This window comes from Kluyveromyces lactis (genome assembly GCF_000002515.2).
Source record: "Kluyveromyces lactis strain NRRL Y-1140 chromosome D complete sequence".
Taxonomy (NCBI): domain Eukaryota; kingdom Fungi; phylum Ascomycota; class Saccharomycetes; order Saccharomycetales; family Saccharomycetaceae; genus Kluyveromyces; species Kluyveromyces lactis.
The window spans coordinates 269,184-286,938 of record NC_006040.1 but is presented as its reverse complement, the minus strand read 5'-3'; the positions used below and the strand labels follow the sequence as shown (position 1 = coordinate 286,938).

At 39.8% G+C, this 17,755-nt stretch overlaps 10 protein-coding genes and 2 non-coding genes across 12 annotated transcripts; 5 read left to right on the top strand and 7 right to left on the bottom strand.

Annotated features, from left to right (window-relative positions):
* Positions 1-593: 593 nt before the first annotated feature.
* On the bottom strand, positions 594-2,423 carry KLLA0_D03410g (60S ribosomal protein uL30; the record flags this gene model as incomplete). The annotated part of the gene is made up of 3 exons (XM_453218.2): positions 594-1,214; positions 1,742-1,835; positions 2,413-2,423. 3 exons carry the CDS (start codon positions 2,421-2,423, stop codon positions 594-596), a joined length of 726 nt encoding a protein of 241 aa, XP_453218.2.
* SNR39 lies at positions 1,462-1,552 on the bottom strand. Its single transcript, XR_002633575.1, has one exon. It is a non-coding gene; the product is annotated as a snR39 (small nucleolar RNA).
* Positions 2,424-2,802: 379 nt separating the features above from the next.
* SNR39b lies at positions 2,803-2,904 on the bottom strand. Its single transcript, XR_002633574.1, has one exon. It is a non-coding gene; the product is annotated as a snR39b (small nucleolar RNA).
* A 586-nt stretch (positions 2,905-3,490) lies between these two features.
* Positions 3,491-4,234, top strand: KLLA0_D03388g (Smr domain-containing protein; the record flags this gene model as incomplete). The annotated part of the gene is made up of 1 exon (XM_453217.1): positions 3,491-4,234. One exon carries the CDS (start codon positions 3,491-3,493, stop codon positions 4,232-4,234), a length of 744 nt encoding a protein of 247 aa, XP_453217.1.
* A 148-nt stretch (positions 4,235-4,382) lies between these two features.
* MPS2 (Mps2p) lies at positions 4,383-5,351 on the bottom strand (the record flags this gene model as incomplete). Its single annotated transcript, XM_453216.1, has 1 exon — positions 4,383-5,351. One exon carries the CDS (start codon positions 5,349-5,351, stop codon positions 4,383-4,385), a length of 969 nt encoding a protein of 322 aa, XP_453216.1.
* Positions 5,352-5,574: 223 nt separating this feature from the next.
* KLLA0_D03344g (FAD-binding oxidoreductase) lies at positions 5,575-7,287 on the bottom strand (the record flags this gene model as incomplete). Its single annotated transcript, XM_453215.1, has 1 exon — positions 5,575-7,287. One exon carries the CDS (start codon positions 7,285-7,287, stop codon positions 5,575-5,577), a length of 1,713 nt encoding a protein of 570 aa, XP_453215.1.
* Positions 7,288-7,360: 73 nt separating this feature from the next.
* KLLA0_D03333g (uncharacterized protein) lies at positions 7,361-7,513 on the bottom strand (the record flags this gene model as incomplete). The annotated part of the gene is made up of 1 exon (XM_002999323.1): positions 7,361-7,513. One exon carries the CDS (start codon positions 7,511-7,513, stop codon positions 7,361-7,363), a length of 153 nt encoding a protein of 50 aa, XP_002999369.1.
* An 801-nt stretch (positions 7,514-8,314) lies between these two features.
* HSF1 (stress-responsive transcription factor HSF1) lies at positions 8,315-10,348 on the top strand (the record flags this gene model as incomplete). The annotated part of the gene is made up of 1 exon (XM_453214.1): positions 8,315-10,348. One exon carries the CDS (start codon positions 8,315-8,317, stop codon positions 10,346-10,348), a length of 2,034 nt encoding a protein of 677 aa, XP_453214.1.
* An 856-nt stretch (positions 10,349-11,204) lies between these two features.
* Positions 11,205-12,359, top strand: KLLA0_D03278g (uncharacterized protein; the record flags this gene model as incomplete). The annotated part of the gene is made up of 1 exon (XM_453212.1): positions 11,205-12,359. The coding sequence occupies one exon, from the start codon at positions 11,205-11,207 to the stop codon at positions 12,357-12,359; it is 1,155 nt and encodes a 384-aa protein (XP_453212.1).
* A 1,072-nt stretch (positions 12,360-13,431) lies between these two features.
* KLLA0_D03256g (uncharacterized protein) lies at positions 13,432-15,903 on the top strand (the record flags this gene model as incomplete). The annotated part of the gene is made up of 1 exon (XM_453211.1): positions 13,432-15,903. One exon carries the CDS (start codon positions 13,432-13,434, stop codon positions 15,901-15,903), a length of 2,472 nt encoding a protein of 823 aa, XP_453211.1.
* A 356-nt stretch (positions 15,904-16,259) lies between these two features.
* Positions 16,260-16,628, bottom strand: RPB9 (DNA-directed RNA polymerase II core subunit RPB9; the record flags this gene model as incomplete). Its single annotated transcript, XM_453210.1, has 1 exon — positions 16,260-16,628. The coding sequence occupies one exon, from the start codon at positions 16,626-16,628 to the stop codon at positions 16,260-16,262; it is 369 nt and encodes a 122-aa protein (XP_453210.1).
* A 511-nt stretch (positions 16,629-17,139) lies between these two features.
* Positions 17,140-17,652, top strand: MNP1 (mitochondrial 54S ribosomal protein bL12m; the record flags this gene model as incomplete). Its single annotated transcript, XM_453209.1, has 1 exon — positions 17,140-17,652. One exon carries the CDS (start codon positions 17,140-17,142, stop codon positions 17,650-17,652), a length of 513 nt encoding a protein of 170 aa, XP_453209.1.
* Between the last annotated feature and the right edge of the window lie 103 nt (positions 17,653-17,755).

Here is a 17,755-nt window from a genome sequence, read left to right as displayed (position 1 = left end):
CTGCCGTGCAGGGAATAAGATGTAAATACCGATCGTGAAATTACCAAGAGGCGTATTTCCAAAGACGGTTGACTAACACCCCAGACTACTTGCTGAGATCAGCCACTTGGTTTAGCTATTCTGTGTCTATGGCGATTTGAAGAGCTAGAGATGATCATGGAAGATCCCTGCGGTTGTAGGTGGAATCAAGGTAATTCGCCCATTCCTTTGTTCATAAGCTGTATCACGTGATTAGGTTAATTCGTTTTTAGTTTATTTACTTACTGAGAGTTGTGTATATTACATAGATGAAGAGGTTCACAGCCTGTTGTGAAGAGAAGTGAAAACGGTAATTTGGGATGGTTTGCGAGATCGGTTTGAATTTGACAGGAAATATTCATTATACGTGGACTTATATACATTGATATAATCCATCTATATGATGAGTTAAGGTAATCTTTCCGCCAAAGTAGCCTTAAAAAAAAAGTAAAAGGATCAAGTCACACCAGATCAGACCAAATTAATTGATTAGTGTTTTTGATTTGATAGTTCCGATTTTATAATATGATGAAGAAAAAAAGTATTGTACAAGACAAAATATTAATTTCTCAGAATTAGTTCATGGACTTGACCAATTTGTTGATGAATTCTTCACGGTTACCGAAAGAACCACCTTGGATGAAGTGCTTGAACTTTCTTGGAACACCCCAACCACCGGATGGGTTGGACAACTTGAATGGCCACAAGAAGTTGTTGGCTTGCTTGAAGTGAGGACCGACAGTAACGATTTCGTGGATCAAATCGTCAACAGATAGGATACCGTAATTACCCAAGTTAGCTTCGACAATAGAGTTGTCAGACAAAGGAATTCTTTGCTTGTTGATCTTACCGTAACCTCTCTTGTAGACCAATTGTCTAACAGTAGAGTAAGATGGGTAACCGTAAGCAACGTATGGTTCAATCAACTTCAACAATTCAGAAGTAGCCTTGGTGACCTTGACAAAGGTACCGGAGTTGATTTGGTTCAATCTCAACAATTGTAAAACCTTTCTTGGCTTTGGTGGGATCTTGTTGATACCCTTGATTCTAACAACGAAGACCAACTTGGCTTCAGCTGAAACGTAGTAAGAGGAGTTGGCCTTGGCCTCTCTCTTGGCATCGATAACAGCTCTTTCAGCGGTTTCGTATTCCTTTTGGTAAGCAGCATTTCTTTCCAAAATGGCAGCTCTCTTTTCCTTGTTAGCCTACTCATATTAATCAATGAACCATCGTTCATTTTTTGTTTATTGTTAGTAAATTATGATCGTTAGAATGATTTCGTCGTGAGATATCACACCGTACTGCCATAACGTATACATCATTCCTGATAAAAACAATCTGATAGATCGATTTGTTTGGACTGTCACTTCAAAAACCATCAGGTAAAGACTAAAAAATCGAGAGACGTGAGATAGATAACCTCCAAATATTCTTGCATAGCTTTATAGTCAGGCGAAAGATGGTGATTAGGTTCGACAACATCGCCGTAGCTAGTCGATAATTGAATTGGGATTCAAATGGTCTTCATCACATAATAAGCACACAAGACATTCGTTATTTTTTCTTCTCTTTTCCTTTCTCTTTTAAAAAGTCTTATCTTCTGATAAGTTTCACGAGTAGTTCCGGCAATCAGAAACGTATGTTGTTACAGGCAAGAATGATTTCCCGACTTGAATAAAATAAATAAAGAATAACTTCTTTATGTGGCAAGTTCAAAACATACGGCCTTACGAGCGACTCTTTCAGCGGCAACTTGTTCAGCGGTCTTTTGTTGGGCCTTAGCCTTCTTGACTTGGGATTCTGGAACTAAAACCTTGCTGTACATATTATTGAAACTTAAGTTGTTAGTGAATTGGTTCATTCATTGAAAGAACATTGTCAATGGGGAGCTTATGCGAAAAAGCTCATCTTAGAATTTGGTACCCGCAGGGTAGTATCTCCCAGTTCGAATACGATAGCCCGCAGACTTAAGGATAATTCATCAGATGTGATTCTTGACGCACGATCCCCAACGCACAATTGCATTGGAAACAGAGAAGATTTATACAAAGTCACACCGAATTGAAAATACACCACTCTTTCATTCGACGTCAGGGAGTTTTGCAGAGATAGGTTGGAGACAGTGGAGCCAATGAATTGGTGGTTACAGGTTCCATAGTCAACAAGGCCGTATCTTTGTCCCGAATTGAATCAGGAAATCCCCTACTTGTTGCATATTCATTGAAGACAAATAGAGTAATGTCTATTGTTCTTTAATGAATATATATATCTAACACACTGAATATGATTAACACATTGATTGTCGTAAAAATATTAGTATATTTCACAAAATCAAGTGCAACTCAGGTATAGATCCACTCTTTTATTTGCTGGAAGTTGGATTGTTAAACGTACCTAGCACTCATTGTTATTGATGATCGTTGGGTTGATTTGTTACAACTTCTGATATCTCAAGATGAATTAAGCTGTTCTTCGAGACTCTAAGCATAACATCTAAACTTCATTCTTTTATACTTACATGAGATGATCTGAAATATTTCCACTTTTTTGTGAGTGGGAGCCGGCGTGTTGAAATATAGACAATAATTCCTCAATTAGGAAATAGTTAAAATTCTGTTTATGTGGGTGTATGGGTGTTGATCTGTTTATGGATGCGGACAGTCCCATGAGAAGGCCGAGCCAGCCCCTCAGACATTAAGGCAACAAGGCCGTTCTTAGTATCTGACATTAATTGAAGTAAAATGAGACAAGATACATAGGTTAAGGCAAGACTTCTGGTGAAAAAGGTTCTAAAATCAGTCCCGAAAGATGGTGTTAATTTGTAGACATCATTGCCGTAGCTAGCCACATAAAATGTTCATGACATTTGTCATCACTATAGAACCCAGATTTCTGTACCAGAGAATGTAAGATGTACTAAGAGGAACAAAAATACACATCGTGCAACAACTACTCGTTAACCTTAACGAGAAGCAAATACTGATGTGACACTTTCGCGATCGCCATGTGTTGGTGTTTAGGGGGTAAAGACTTCTGCAGACTCGACCAAAGTGTCATCAATAGTGTGTAGAAGCTAAATGTTTGTAATAAATATCTCTCTCTCTTTTTAAACTACAAAAATTTTGGCTCGAAGAAAAAGTGAAAAAGAAAAACCGATGAGTTGTGAAATAATATGAGAATAAGGTTTGAACAAAATTAGGGCTCGAAGGAGCATTCGGCAGTAAACCTCTAATTGTCGCGATATTTGTGCTTGCTTCAACTTGTGTCTTATTGTGAGTGCAAAGTCGATATACGTGCTGAGTGCAGCTGTACGTAACGTTTTCCCTCTATCCATTATCACCATATATATCTCAAATTTGAAATGTAATGTAAATCCTAAACTGTAAACAAAAAATAGTACTCACCATTATAACTTGACATGTGGCTGCAGCAGTAGAGCTAGAGATACATCGAAGTAAGGTGAATACCAAAGATGAGCTACGTGGCAGAGAGGGGCGCTCTTCTTTCTACAGAGAAGGATTATAATCATGCCACTGATAAAGAGTACCAAAGATTAAGAGGTTTAGCTGACCAGGCATACAAGGAAAGACAGAAATTATCACAACAATCACAAAGCAGTTTTAAGACCGGTGATAAGTCAAAGGCTCACGAATTAAGTGAAGCAGCCAAAAAGAAGCTGAAAGAAGCTGAAGACTACAATTTACAGGCGGCTGAATACGTCTTTGTTGCCAATAACGCTGACAGTTCTTCCAATGAAATTGATTTACATGGGTTGTATGTAAAGGAAGCAAAATGGATTCTTCAACGAAGGGTAGCGGCAGCGGTCAAGAATGGGGAAAGTGAATTGCAAGTTATCGTTGGAAAAGGATTGCACTCCTCCAATGGGGTAGCTAAATTGAAGCCTGCCATTCAAGAACTTTGTGACGAAGCTAATTTGAATGACCACGTTGACTCCAAAAATACTGGTGTCGTTATTATTGACTTGACAGGTGCAAGAATCCCAGTTTCTTGGGATACTACTGATTTTTCCACGTACTCTCAATCCCAAGCCAACAAACCTAGTAAACCGCAGCAGGCTTACCAAGGCCAACAACAACCACAATACCAGCCATACGCGCAACAGCAACAGCATCAGCAGCAACAATCATCCGGAAGCTCTTCTTTGGTCGACCAATTGTTGCGTATGCTCTGCCAGTGTGTCAAGAACAACATGTAGTCATATCCGCTGGTTGTTAGAATGTTTTCGTTCTTGTTTCCACAACTTAATCGGCGGGTATACAGCGCTGTATACTATCTCGTTTTGAGTGTCGACTGTTCTAAGTATGTAATTTTGTAATATTAAACTTATTAAGCCAATATATCTATTAGTGTATTCCGAACACTGAATTGTAATTTTGTATCACCTCAGATGAGTTTCTGACAACGTTATTCTCTATTCTATCTTTAAAATACCATTGGATCCTACTCAAAATCTTATTCCTCTCCCACCATGATTGCTGTCTTATAAACGAGGGAACATCATCTGTGCTGGAAGATTTTGTGAATAATATTTTTGCTGCGAGGCAGTAGTATAATAGTAACAATAGTAGACATATGAGTATTTTAGGCAAAAGATAATTATATGCCTTTCGCTGTAAAGCTTTTATCCAGTTAGTTTTATCTTTAAGTTCAGGAACAAGTCCATAGTCCAACTGACTCTTGAGATCTTCTATCGCTTCATCTTGCTCTCTTAACTTCCTATTCAACTCGCTTATAATGAACTCATGTTTAGTATTATCAATTACTTCTGGATTTTTCTTCTCTTGTGACAAAAAGAACTGGAATTCATGTTCCAAAAAGGTATACTTATCCTTCCATTCCTGCAGCTCCCGCTTCAACGCTTTAATTTGTTCAGCTGGTAACACTTGCTCTAAATCATTGGAAGATCTTCTATAACTACCAAACAATGATGCCCCGCGTCTTGTTGGTGTAAGAATATCAGATTGCATCGCAATTTGCACCGCTGTGTCGAAAGAGGTTCCAACGAGCATCGAAAAAGCCTCTAAAAACTGTTCTTTCGACAACGTTTTCATTGGATCGTTATTGACCCATGATTCTATCACCTTGTCATTGGATTGGGTGGTCAACTTCGATGGCAATTCTCTGTCAATGAAAGAAATTATCTCCGGGATATCCTTCGCATACACATATCCATCGCTACCTGATTCTAAAACTGACCAGGCACGATCTAATAACCTGGTGCTCTCCGTACGGTTCATGGAAAAAAGTTTAGCGCTCACTAATGTTGATTTCGAGGGTTTGTATTGTGTTGACTTACTGATTTGTTTGGTCATTGGCGTTTAAATTTTTGGGAAGCGTTTTTGTTTGTTTTTGTTTTCGCTTTTTATGATGTGAACACGAGAACTCGCCTGACACATATCAGATTGAAGAAAAGCAAGTGAGATGATACATCTCCAGTATTTGATGCCACTTGATGCGTATTTGCACCTGGGTGGTTTTAATTGTTTATTTACAAGTTGAAAATACTACATGCACAGGGTAGGTACATTCCTAGCTCTAATCCTTTTTATCTGCAGGATCTATCTTAAATAATTTATCAGGGTTTAAGATTCGTGCTGGGTCGAGGGCCATCTTAATTCTTCTCATCACGGAAATAGTATCTTGTCCTAGTTCCATGGTTAGGAATTTTCTTTTCGAAGTGCCAATTCCGTGTTCTCCGCTGCATGTTCCTTCGTTTGCGATGGCTCTGATGGTCATGTTGTCTATGACTTCTAAAGCCTTTTGTTCATCCTGAATATTGTACATGACAAGGCAGTGAAAGTTACCATCACCTACATGTCCTACAACTGTGCCATATAAGCCAGCATCTGTAACCTCCTTTAACGAGTCGTCAATAACAGTAGATAATTTCGAAACCGGTACAGCAATATCTGTAGACCAAATCTTGACATCCGGCCCGAACAAGTGCCTTCCGTAATCTATAGATGACCAAAATATAGATTTTCTTGCAGACCAGAGCTCTTCTTGTTGCTCTGGTGTCTTTGCAAATTCGCAAGATGTACAATTGGTCTCTTGTGATAATTTCTTGATGTCGTTAATGACCTCATTTAAGATGGCTTTGTTGTGTGAACCGAGTTTAAATAGTAACGTTGGTTGTTCCTTCCATGACCGTGATGTTTGGCCGCTGAAATTAATAGCTTTCATCATATTCGCATCAAGTAACTCTATAGCGTTGATGCCAAGAATACCTTTCTTAGTCAGCAACTGTACCAATTGGGTGGCTTGGTTGAGGTCCTGGAAGCTAACAATTGAAATTGTCTCATGAATTGGTTTCACGTGAAGTTTAACGGTGGCTTCAGTGACAACGCCTAATGTACCCTCTGATCCAATGAAAAGTCCCGTAAGGTTGTAACCATTTGATGATTTCTTGGGCCTTTGTCTAGTCTTGATTATGGTACCGTCTGCCATAACTGCGGTCACATTAACCACATTCTCCTTCATTGTACCATACCTGTATGCATTGGTACCGGAACAAGAGGTACCTATTTGTCCACCTATTTCGCATCCCGGTGCACCGTCTGGACCGAACATAAGTCCCAATTTGTCCAAATACTCATCATTCAATTCTTTGGCTATAACTCCAGGTTGAACAATACAGTCCAAATCATCTGCATTCACTTGAATCACTTTATTCATATACTTATTAAAATCAAGCATTACCGTTACCGTATCCTGATGTTCGCAGATACATTCTTTATCCGAATTAATATTTCTTGTGGAGATAAATTGACCTTCTATGGAAGTTCCCCCAGCAAAAGGAATCACTGGAACGCCAAACTCATAACAGAGTTTCATAATTTGGGAAATGTGCTCTGTATCACGAGGATACACTATTACGTAGGGCCTTTCGTTATCCTTTGGTTTATGCAAGGTGTAATTGTTAAAAGAATGATCATCAAGATCGCCCTTTTTAAATGACAGATCTTGCTCCTGGACAATCAGGAGAAGACGACTCTTGAACTTATCCAGAGCGAACCTGGGGTCTAAATACTCTGGTGAACGTAGGTCCTGCAACGAAGTCTTGGATCCTGATGGGAACAAGAACTGAGGAACGTTCTGTGCAATTGTAATTGAGCTGCCAACATAGCCTGCCAAAAACCCGGCAGAGACTAAGGCAACGCCGATGCCTGTACTGACTTTATACTTTTTAACATTTTGTGAACTGTTAGATACAAACCTAAAGTTTATCCTATTGCAGCTTCTGAACATGTCGACCTGAAGTAACCTAGCACAGATAGCGTGACTTTATTGGTGGAGATATAGACGACTCAGCAAGTATGATTTACGGTCCTATCAGGTCTTTGGTCAATTGCACAATAACTTGCAGTCCACAGATATAAATTCTACTTCTAATGGCTTTTTCCACTTTCCATTTCTTCAACGACAGACCTTCTTTATCAATCAAGGTGATCAAATTTACTGCCCAGTCAGCCATCTTTTCAACCAGTATACACCGATTAAAATAATGCGGACACCATGAAAAGCCGTACAAATAAAACCTAACAACAGAAAAGTATGATCTTATAAATACATAAACCCTTCGAGGGCTCGTATGTCATCATAAAACCAGTGTAAATGGACCTTCAACGCTGTGAAACGTCTCATCTCTCACTGACATGGCAATGCATACTAGTGTGGTGTACGGTGTGTTGATGTTGGAAATACTATATGACGAAGAGGTTCCTACTATTTTTCAGTTCAAAAGAATTTTGTGCAAAGAAAAAGAGGAAAACCAAATAATGATACCTGGCAACCTTAAAGATTTAGGAGGGAGTGTTTCCTGAAGGGACGGCACATAAAGAAGTATACCAGATTTAGACTCGTTCAACGATATTTTGCTTGCCATTTGTCGGAACTGCTTCTCGCGTACAAAATACCAATATTGAAAATAGGTTGAAGAATAGAAGTAACAGAACAGCGAAGAGCTATATTCAGTTTTTAAGTTTACTTCATATCGTTCTTTCACATATTAGAGGATTCTGTGACAGTGTGATTTAGTATATACACAGTGCGTACAGTTGAGAGTGATATTGCTTCTTTGTTTTCAGTGATTAACTTCTTGTGAAAACATTTTAGACTGCTAAGTGACGAATATCAATCCACTTTTAATTTACTTTAACTACTAGTTGCTATATTGAGGTTATATCGCCCAATACCGTAGTGAAGGCAATTAAGAGGAACGAAGGACTGTTATAGCTGTACTTGTGTTATTTTATCCTATAATAGCCTTTAGATTATGGGTCATAACGACAGTGTTGAAACCATGGATGAGATTTCGAACCCTAACAATATTCTGTTACCACATGACGGTACGGGACTAGATGCTACTGGAATTTCGGGTAGCCAAGAACCGTATGGCATGGTCGATGTGCTGAATCCAGACTCTTTGAAGGATGATTCTAACGTTGATGAGCCATTAATCGAAGATATTGTCAACCCGTCCCTTGATCCAGAAGGTGTTGTCTCCGCTGAACCATCAAACGAGGTCGGCACACCTTTATTACAGCAGCCTATTAGTCTTGACCATGTGATTACCAGACCTGCTTCTGCCGGCGGGGTTTATAGTATAGGAAACAGCTCTACGAGCTCAGCTGCTAAATTGAGTGATGGGGATTTGACTAATGCCACGGATCCTTTGTTGAACAATGCACACGGTCATGGTCAGCCATCAAGCGAATCCCAAAGCCATAGTAATGGATATCATAAACAGGGACAGTCTCAGCAACCTCTGTTATCTCTGAACAAGAGGAAGTTGCTTGCGAAGGCTCACGTCGATAAGCATCACAGTAAGAAAAAGCTAAGCACAACCAGAGCAAGACCTGCGTTTGTAAACAAGTTATGGAGTATGGTCAATGACAAGAGCAATGAGAAATTTATCCACTGGTCTACTAGCGGTGAGTCCATTGTTGTCCCGAACAGAGAACGCTTTGTTCAAGAGGTTTTACCTAAATATTTCAAACACTCTAACTTTGCCAGTTTCGTGCGTCAACTAAACATGTATGGGTGGCACAAAGTTCAAGATGTGAAGAGCGGTAGTATGTTGAGCAATAATGATAGCAGATGGGAATTTGAGAACGAAAACTTCAAGAGAGGTAAGGAGTATTTGCTTGAGAATATTGTTAGACAAAAATCAAACACCAACATCCTTGGTGGAACCACTAATGCGGAGGTTGACATTCACATTCTATTGAATGAGTTGGAAACCGTCAAGTACAATCAGCTGGCCATTGCTGAAGATTTGAAGAGGATAACTAAAGATAATGAAATGTTATGGAAGGAGAATATGATGGCCAGAGAAAGACACCAATCACAACAACAAGTTCTAGAAAAACTCCTAAGGTTTTTGTCCAGTGTTTTCGGACCAAACTCTGCAAAGACCATTGGCAATGGGTTCCAACCTGATTTGATCCATGAACTCAGTGACATGCAAGTGAACCACATGAGCAACAACAACCATAACAATACCGGAAATATAAACCCCAACGCATACCATAACGAAACTGACGACCCAATGGCCAACGTATTCGGTCCATTAACCCCAACAGACCAGGGCAAAGTCCCCTTACAGGATTACAAACTAAGACCAAGGCTATTGTTAAAGAACAGATCTATGTCGAGCTCATCTTCGTCTAATCTCAATCAAAGGCAGTCGCCACAAAATAGGATTGTCGGACAATCACCTCCACCACAGCAGCAACAACAACAACAACAACAACAAGGACAACCACAAGGACAACAATTCTCGTATCCAATCCAGGGTGGAAATCAAATGATGAACCAACTGGGGAGCCCTATTGGAACTCAAGTTGGAAGTCCAGTTGGAAGTCAATACGGTAACCAGTATGGAAACCAATACAGTAACCAATTCGGCAATCAGTTACAGCAGCAAACTTCACGTCCAGCGTTGCACCATGGTAGTAACGGAGAAATTAGAGAACTTACGCCTAGTATCGTCAGCTCTGATTCGCCTGATCCGGCGTTTTTCCAAGATTTACAAAATAATATCGACAAACAAGAGGAATCTATCCAAGAGATTCAAGACTGGATTACTAAGCTCAACCCCGGTCCTGGAGAGGACGGAAACACTCCTATTTTCCCAGAGCTGAACATGCCTTCCTATTTCGCCAACACAGGCGGCTCGGGGCAATCCGAACAACCTTCTGATTATGGCGACTCACAAATTGAAGAGCTTCGGAATTCACGTCTGCATGAGCCAGATCGCAGTTTCGAGGAAAAAAACAACGGCCAAAAGAGAAGAAGAGCTGCTTGAATAAGGAACAATGAACGTTTTTCCTTTCTCTTGTTCCTAGTATTAATGACTGACCGATACATCCCTTTTTTTTTTGTCTTTGTTCTCTGCAGAACCTACTCAATTATAAAATATATGCTCTATGTCCGGTACACTGAAACGAAACGACGCCCTAACACAATTTTTCCCCTCTAGGATTATCAAACCCAGCGCCGCGTTTAAGCTTTGCACCCTATGGTCCTCATGCCCAAACAAACTTTCCCATGTATTATACATAAAATCGCAGAATTCTGACGAAACAAGAACCTCCATTTGTCTCCACTTCATATGCCGCATGTATATGTATGCATACCTGTGTGTGGAAAATGCGGGGAAGTTTTTTTTTTACACTGCGTGCCAATCATACAATCAGACTACCCTTATATACAATAATAAACTAATGTACACACTCACATACCAACGAAAAAGAACTCTTGGCTCCCGGGTATCCGAGATACCACTCAATACTGGTTTGTGTCACAACCTTGGGGATTTAGTCTGTTTCCTTTTATCTGTCACTGCCTTTATGGCCCTTTTGACATGACTAAAAAAAATTTTCACGGCAGTAGGGAAAGAAAAAAAAGATCTGATTTATAATTGGCATAGTAAAATCACAGTTATAAAGATTTTTATTAATCTGGGGTATTTAAAAGCAAACAGTTTTTTATAAAGAACAAAACTCTTTATGGAACAGAATTTGGATATCAAACTGTTACAGTTTTGTTAGGTATTTCTCAGGAATAGTAACAAAATAATATAAAGGTTGACAAGACAAGAAATAGCGATTTGTTTTTACATCAGCTTGGTTTGATTTGATTTGATAATTTGTATTCAAAAAATGGGAATTCCTATAAATCTGGAGAGTTTGGAAGTAACCCGTGTGTACCAAGCGTACGATTTTGATGGTAGGTCCGGGCTGGGACGCCGCAGAAGCAGTTACACTGCAGGGAACAGTCTTGTGAGTTCGAGAGGAACGATGAATGGTGTGTTGACGGTACGGAAAATCGAGACGCATCAATTGCGTGTGGGGATTGAGATGAACTCTGCTTCGGTGGAAGGATTTTTGGTACTCTGGGATAAGCAAGGTTCTCAGATAGTCGTGATTTCTCCGTTTGGAGACGTTTCAGTGTATAATGTTGACGGGGGCATATCACCGCGTAACGAGCTAGTTAGAGTGGCACGGATTTCATGGAACGAGTTTTTGTTCATGGGCCATTCAGATGCAGTTTATTTTGGGAACGCTCACGACGGTGGTGTTCGTCATGATTACTGGGATGTGGGTGCCATTAGTACGATGTGGCATATACCTAAGGATGACACCTTCTGTTGCGTGCTACCAGACGGTATTGCACATGTCACTGAGAATCCAAGAAGAACGTTACGGAGACGGACTTCTTTGGATGACGAGAATTTGGAATCAAGACAAATGACGCATTACATACAAGATTACTCGATCATCGAGCCATGCCCTGCTAAGGATGCTCTAGCGATAGCTAAGAGGACCGGAGAGATTGCCATTCTAGTGGACGGTTCGTTACGGTTCGTCACCGGGATGGGTCTCACCGACGAAGAGGGGAACAATAACGGTAATAGCAACAGAGAACAATGGAATCCCAACGATAGGGTAATGAAGATGTCATGGTCCCACGACGGTAGGTTCCTTTGTATCGTCACCACGCAACGGATTTTCGTGTATGACGAAGAAGAAGATGCTCTCACCGTCGTGGCAGGAGAGAATCCAAACCAACTCATATCTTGGGGTAGCAGCTGCCGTACGTTGTTCCTGCTATCTACACACTTGTACGGTACCATGCTCAAGGCGTTCGAGCACAACAATGAAGAGCAACAATGGATCTGCTGTGGATTCGAGGATATTAGATCGCAGTTTCACATCAACAAGGTCCATGCCTTCAACGTCTCTTCCACAAGAGACACGCTAACGATCTACCATGACCAAAACATCATCGATACATTCGAATACAAGATCACTTGAACCATCACCTTGGTGATGTCACGTGAACTACAATTACTACTACTACTTCGTTTTTGCTTTCTTCCTATTCTAGTGTTTGGAGACATTGTCGTCCACCTTTTTTCCCTTTCCTCCCCCCGGCAAGTATATATTAGTTTCCATCCGAGTTTGGCTCTGTTAAGTTGCCTTATGGGTATCTCCCGATACAACGTATCGTATACTATGCATTCGCATTCACAGTGAACGTTCATAATAGGTTTTGTAGTTATTCAGTAAAATGACAGATAATATTCCTTAAATTTGAGAGAAGGGATTCAGTGCCTTCAGCATGCAACCCCAGACCAAGCAACAGCGTTTATTCTTTCCATAAAAGTACACAGAGCTTTAGAAAACGGTATATCGTGGTAGTGCCCGTGAAGGGCGGTAAGAGTCTATGGAGTCAATTCCGACCCATACGACACCGTCAGGCTTTTTCCTGCCCCACCAAAAAAATGAAATTCTTGAGGCTTTGCCAGAAAGTATACTTACATATATCGCATCGTATCTCCTACAACCTATATTCTACCTCCCGTTCCACCATAGCGGGAACTTATTTAACACTATAACTCTACGTATCTTGCCCGCATCATACTAAACATATCTAGACCCCAGTATCGATTATTCTCGCTCTCTGTACTATCCATTAGTCGATACTATTTGCGATTATATCAACGAATTTTTTTTTTTTTTTCTTTCTTTCTTTCCTTTGTATCTTCTTTAGTGAAGAATTAACAATTTAATTTAATCGAGAAGAGTTTAAACAATTGATGAAAAAAACGACACTCGAAAGCTTAAATATATTACTGGTTTATACATATTTTGTGCGATTATTAAGCAGTTGTGATTCACCGGAACAGACAAGAGTATATTGCAAACATACTGCAGAATAGAGAGAGTTTTGTTGTTAATTATTGTTTTAATTTTTTCTTTTTTGGTTTAATAATAAAGCCGAATTTCCAGAAAGTGGTGTATTGTTAGAGAGAAGAGATAAGCCTTGACTGTTGGATCCATAGTCAGTGTGCGATTCTTCTCCGAGATTTTGTCTATTTTCTGAATGAAGCACGAGCTACAGACACCTATTGAAGGAGTGGATCCCTTGGATCCTCTTCATAATCCGGATTTATGGCAGCCTTCTCCATCTTTTGACAATATGATGGCTTCGCCGAAGACTTCGCCCATCGGTTCTGGACTGTCCCATACACCGGCGGCTCACCATGTTGGCTCGAATTTATCCTCGAGTAATAATAGCGAAGTCTCTTATAACAATGCGTTGAGTGAAAACGCGATAGAAGCTCTTCGGAGACAGCAAGACCAGAATAAATTGATTCATTTGGATCCGATCCCTGACTTCAAAGATAAGAGTGAAGTTAAACCGTGGTTACAGAAGATTTTTTATCCACAGGGGATTGAGATCGTCATTGAACGGTCGGATAGCATGAAGATCGTGTTCAAATGTAAAGCTGTTAAAAAGAATAGAAATACTTCGTCTATATCCGGGTGTGGTCACAGCCACGGCGTTGGTAGCGATAGTTGTAACACTAATGGGAAGAACAGTACTAAGGGTAATGGTAGTAATGATAATAAGTGTAGGAAAAAGGGAATCGGGAAGGGTTTTGCCGAATGTGATGGTCTTGAAACAGAGACAGAAAACGGTAATAATAGTAACAGTACTGTCGGTGGTGGAAATGGTAGTAACGATACAGACAAGAAGAAACGTGCCATCGGACCGTACAATTCATGTCCCTTCAGAGTGCGAGCCACGTTCTCTTTGAAGAGAAAGAAGTGGAACATCGTCGTTGTCAATAACGTACACACCCATCCGTTGAAGTTTAACCCCGATAGTGAAGATTATAAAAAGTTTAAGAATGCTCTAAAGGAAAGCGGAGACCTTGAAACCGTTAAAAAGTTCGATGAATTGGAGTACAGAACAAGGTTTAACTTGCCCATTGATCTTAGTCCCATCCCCTGTGATTGTGGTCTTACTCAGGAAATTCAATCCTTCAATATCGTTTTGCCTACAACAAATATCATCGTACCTGGGTCAAGGAATACTTCCATGGATGCCAATACAGTAACAAAACCAAAGAAGACCGGTAAAAAAGCTGTCAAGAGTAAGACTACAAAACAGCTGAGACGTAAAAGCACAAAGAAAAAGTTACAACAAGATATAGAGAGCAATAGTGCAAACACTTCGAGAACAGCAACTCCGCTAAGTACTGTGCAGAATTCGTTGAATTTACAGTTCGATTCCCAATCAAATGTTTCAGTAGCTCCATCTGTGACTTCTAACCTGAATTCAAACTTGGCCCTAACGCCTCAAGAGAATATTTACTCAACTGATTTCTTGCCGAATACTGCTTCTTCGCAACAGATGGATTCACCTAACTTCTCAAACTTCAACTCGAACTATTTCAACGTGCAAAATGAAATTGACTTCACGGAGTTCTTCAGTAAACCTTTGCCTCACTTCAAAAATAATCGACATGATGTGGTTACAGGCCAAGGCATGATTCCACTTACATTTTCCCAGAAACACCAAACGAGTTCTCAAAGTGCTCAACATACCCCTCACCAAAACATCAACAGTAATCTAATGTACCATAATGCTGGTTCTGCATCTTCTACGCATTCGTCCCCAAATATGAGTATAATGACGTCTGTAAAGACTCCCATTACAACGGCTACTCCCAGTACAAACTCTCACAATATGAACGCGATCAGTTCTGTGCCACTTTATTCGTCCAACTTGGCCAAGGAGCCTATACAAGATTTCATTGACATGAACCAAATATTTGGTACTTCAACCAATAATAATGACCATTCTAATGCTAATACTTCATCCGTTAATACTAATAATAACCATCTTCATCAACAACATAATACTAGTCATGCTAATGCCATGATACCTTCGCATTCACTAAATTTCCAACATTCCAATCTATCGCCAGTAAATCAGAACATTAGTGCAGTATGCGAAATTAACAACTTTGACGTATGTGCTAATGACCCTCAATGTGGTGGTCCTCTCATTGGTACTGCTACTGGTATTCATGGACTCAATATAGATCGTTCAAACATGGAGATCGCTAATGGTATCAGCCAATCAAACGATGCGACGGGCTACATGGATCCTCTGCATACAAAGCCAGATTATGATGCTCAATCACAGGAATACATTTCTAATGTATTAAACTCTGACTTCAACGAACTGCGATTATCACAAAGTCAACATAATCAAGGAGAGCAACACCATCAACAACATATGCAGCAGCAACGCCGCCACCAGCATCAGATGCAAAATCAACAGCAACAGCAAATGCAACAGCAACAGCAACAGCAACAACTTCATGATCAGCACAACCCTCTACATGAGATTTTACCTTTGAAAGAGGAAGAGATTGAAGAGCTCGTTGCGAATTCGGAGTACAATTATCACCTACAGTTTAATAATGATCTTGACCAACCGCAGCAAGCTACGCATAATCCACAAATGCTTTGGGATGAACCTCACGGCTTTTTTCAATGAGATTTTAGCAGTGGAAAAAAGTCTTTCATTTAGTACAACACGGATACATACAAGCACTGATGCGCTGACGCGATGTTATTGGTGAACACTCCAAAAAAACCAAAAAAAAAGACATTCTTCATTTGTTCTGGTTTTCGTACCAGTCATACGTCTCCATTTGTCAATTATCATTTTATTTTGTTTTCAATTAAACTTGTTTTATATTCATACCTCTTTCTTTACATTCGTTAATAAGGAAACTATAGAATCGTAGCTTTTAAAGATATCCCTATAGAAATAAAATTTTACATATGCTTAAATCAAAGGGAAGAGGATCATCAAACAGAACGGGAATGACTTTGTACCAAAAATCTGTTCTACGAAAAGGTTTGCCTCTTATTCTTTTTATCAGAAGTGAAAATGTGCGAACAATGCAAACAGACGTAGAATAAAACCATACTGGTATCCTTTCTCCGCTGCTGCGACTGGAAAAACACATTCTCCCTAGAATGACACTTCGGGCACTCTTTATCTGAACGCGGTAGTGTCGGGTCAGACCCTATATCTTGCACCACACCTGCAGTCTCACCAATATTCGTCTTCAATTCATGACGGTAAACCAATGGAGTACCTGCCTCTTCAACGTAGGGACACGTACGACATTCGAATAATAATTTATGTGTCTCTTTATCCTCTCTAGGATATAACATATTATTACAATCACGACAAAATCTGAACGTAGTCATTATGATACACTTTTATCTTTTATCAACTATCTATCGTCTGTCTATTCCTCTCTCTTAACAAAATCCGGTTCTTGGAGTATTTCAATCCAGTGAAACCACTAAAAATTAACCGTTTTTCTCTTAAAAACTACAAGTACACAACAATATGTTGCTTTTAAACCACAAAACAAACAACTTTGACCCCACTTAAACCAGAGTCACTTCTTATACACTCTTATTCCTATCAAAACCATGGCTCAAATTCTGGATCCTTTCCTAGTTCTCAATCGAAGCTTTTCAAATGTCGAAAAGTGTTAGCAGCATCTATCACTCCGTACGATTATCATCTGTTAGCTGAAAAATTTTGGGAAAAAAGCTTTAAACCTAAAGACAATTCCATTGAACAATCGAAACAGGTTAAACAGATTGTGGAGTTGTACTGTTGACATTCACGATTAGTTCTCCATCTTGAATCTAACCGAGAACAGCAGTTTTTATCACAGGTGGGTTTGGGAATAATATAAAAGAAAAAATGTTGCGTCAAGTGGTAAGATCATCCGGCGTTTTTGCAAGGAACAGTTGTAGATTAGGTTTGGTTCGTTATCAATCGACTGCTGGTACATCTACTCCAGCTGCTGCGGTTGATCCAAAGATTTCTCAAATCGTTCAAGATATCTCCAAATTGACTTTATTGGAAACTTCTGCTTTGATTCAAGAATTGAAGACTCAATTGAACATCCCAGATATTTCGTTCCCAGCAGCTGGTGCTGGTTCAGCTGCCCCAGCTGCTCCAGCTGAAGAAGCCAAGGAAGAAGAAGTCGTTGAAGAGAAGACTATTTTCTCCATCAAGTTAGAATCGTTTGATGCCAAGTCTAAGCCTAAGATCATCAAAGAAGTTAAGAACTTGTTAGGTTTGTCATTGGTTGAAGCTAAGAAGTTTGTGGAAAGTGCTCCAAAGGTTTTGAAGGAAAACGTCGCTAAGGAAGACGCTGACAAGGTTAAGGCTGCATTGGAAGGGCTAGGTGCCAAGATTGTCTTGGAATAGACAGATACGTCGAACACCTCACGCATGTAAATTCCCCATGTCAAAACGAGTTCTCTTCTCATTTTCCTGTACATAATAATAACCAAAAATATATTAATATAAA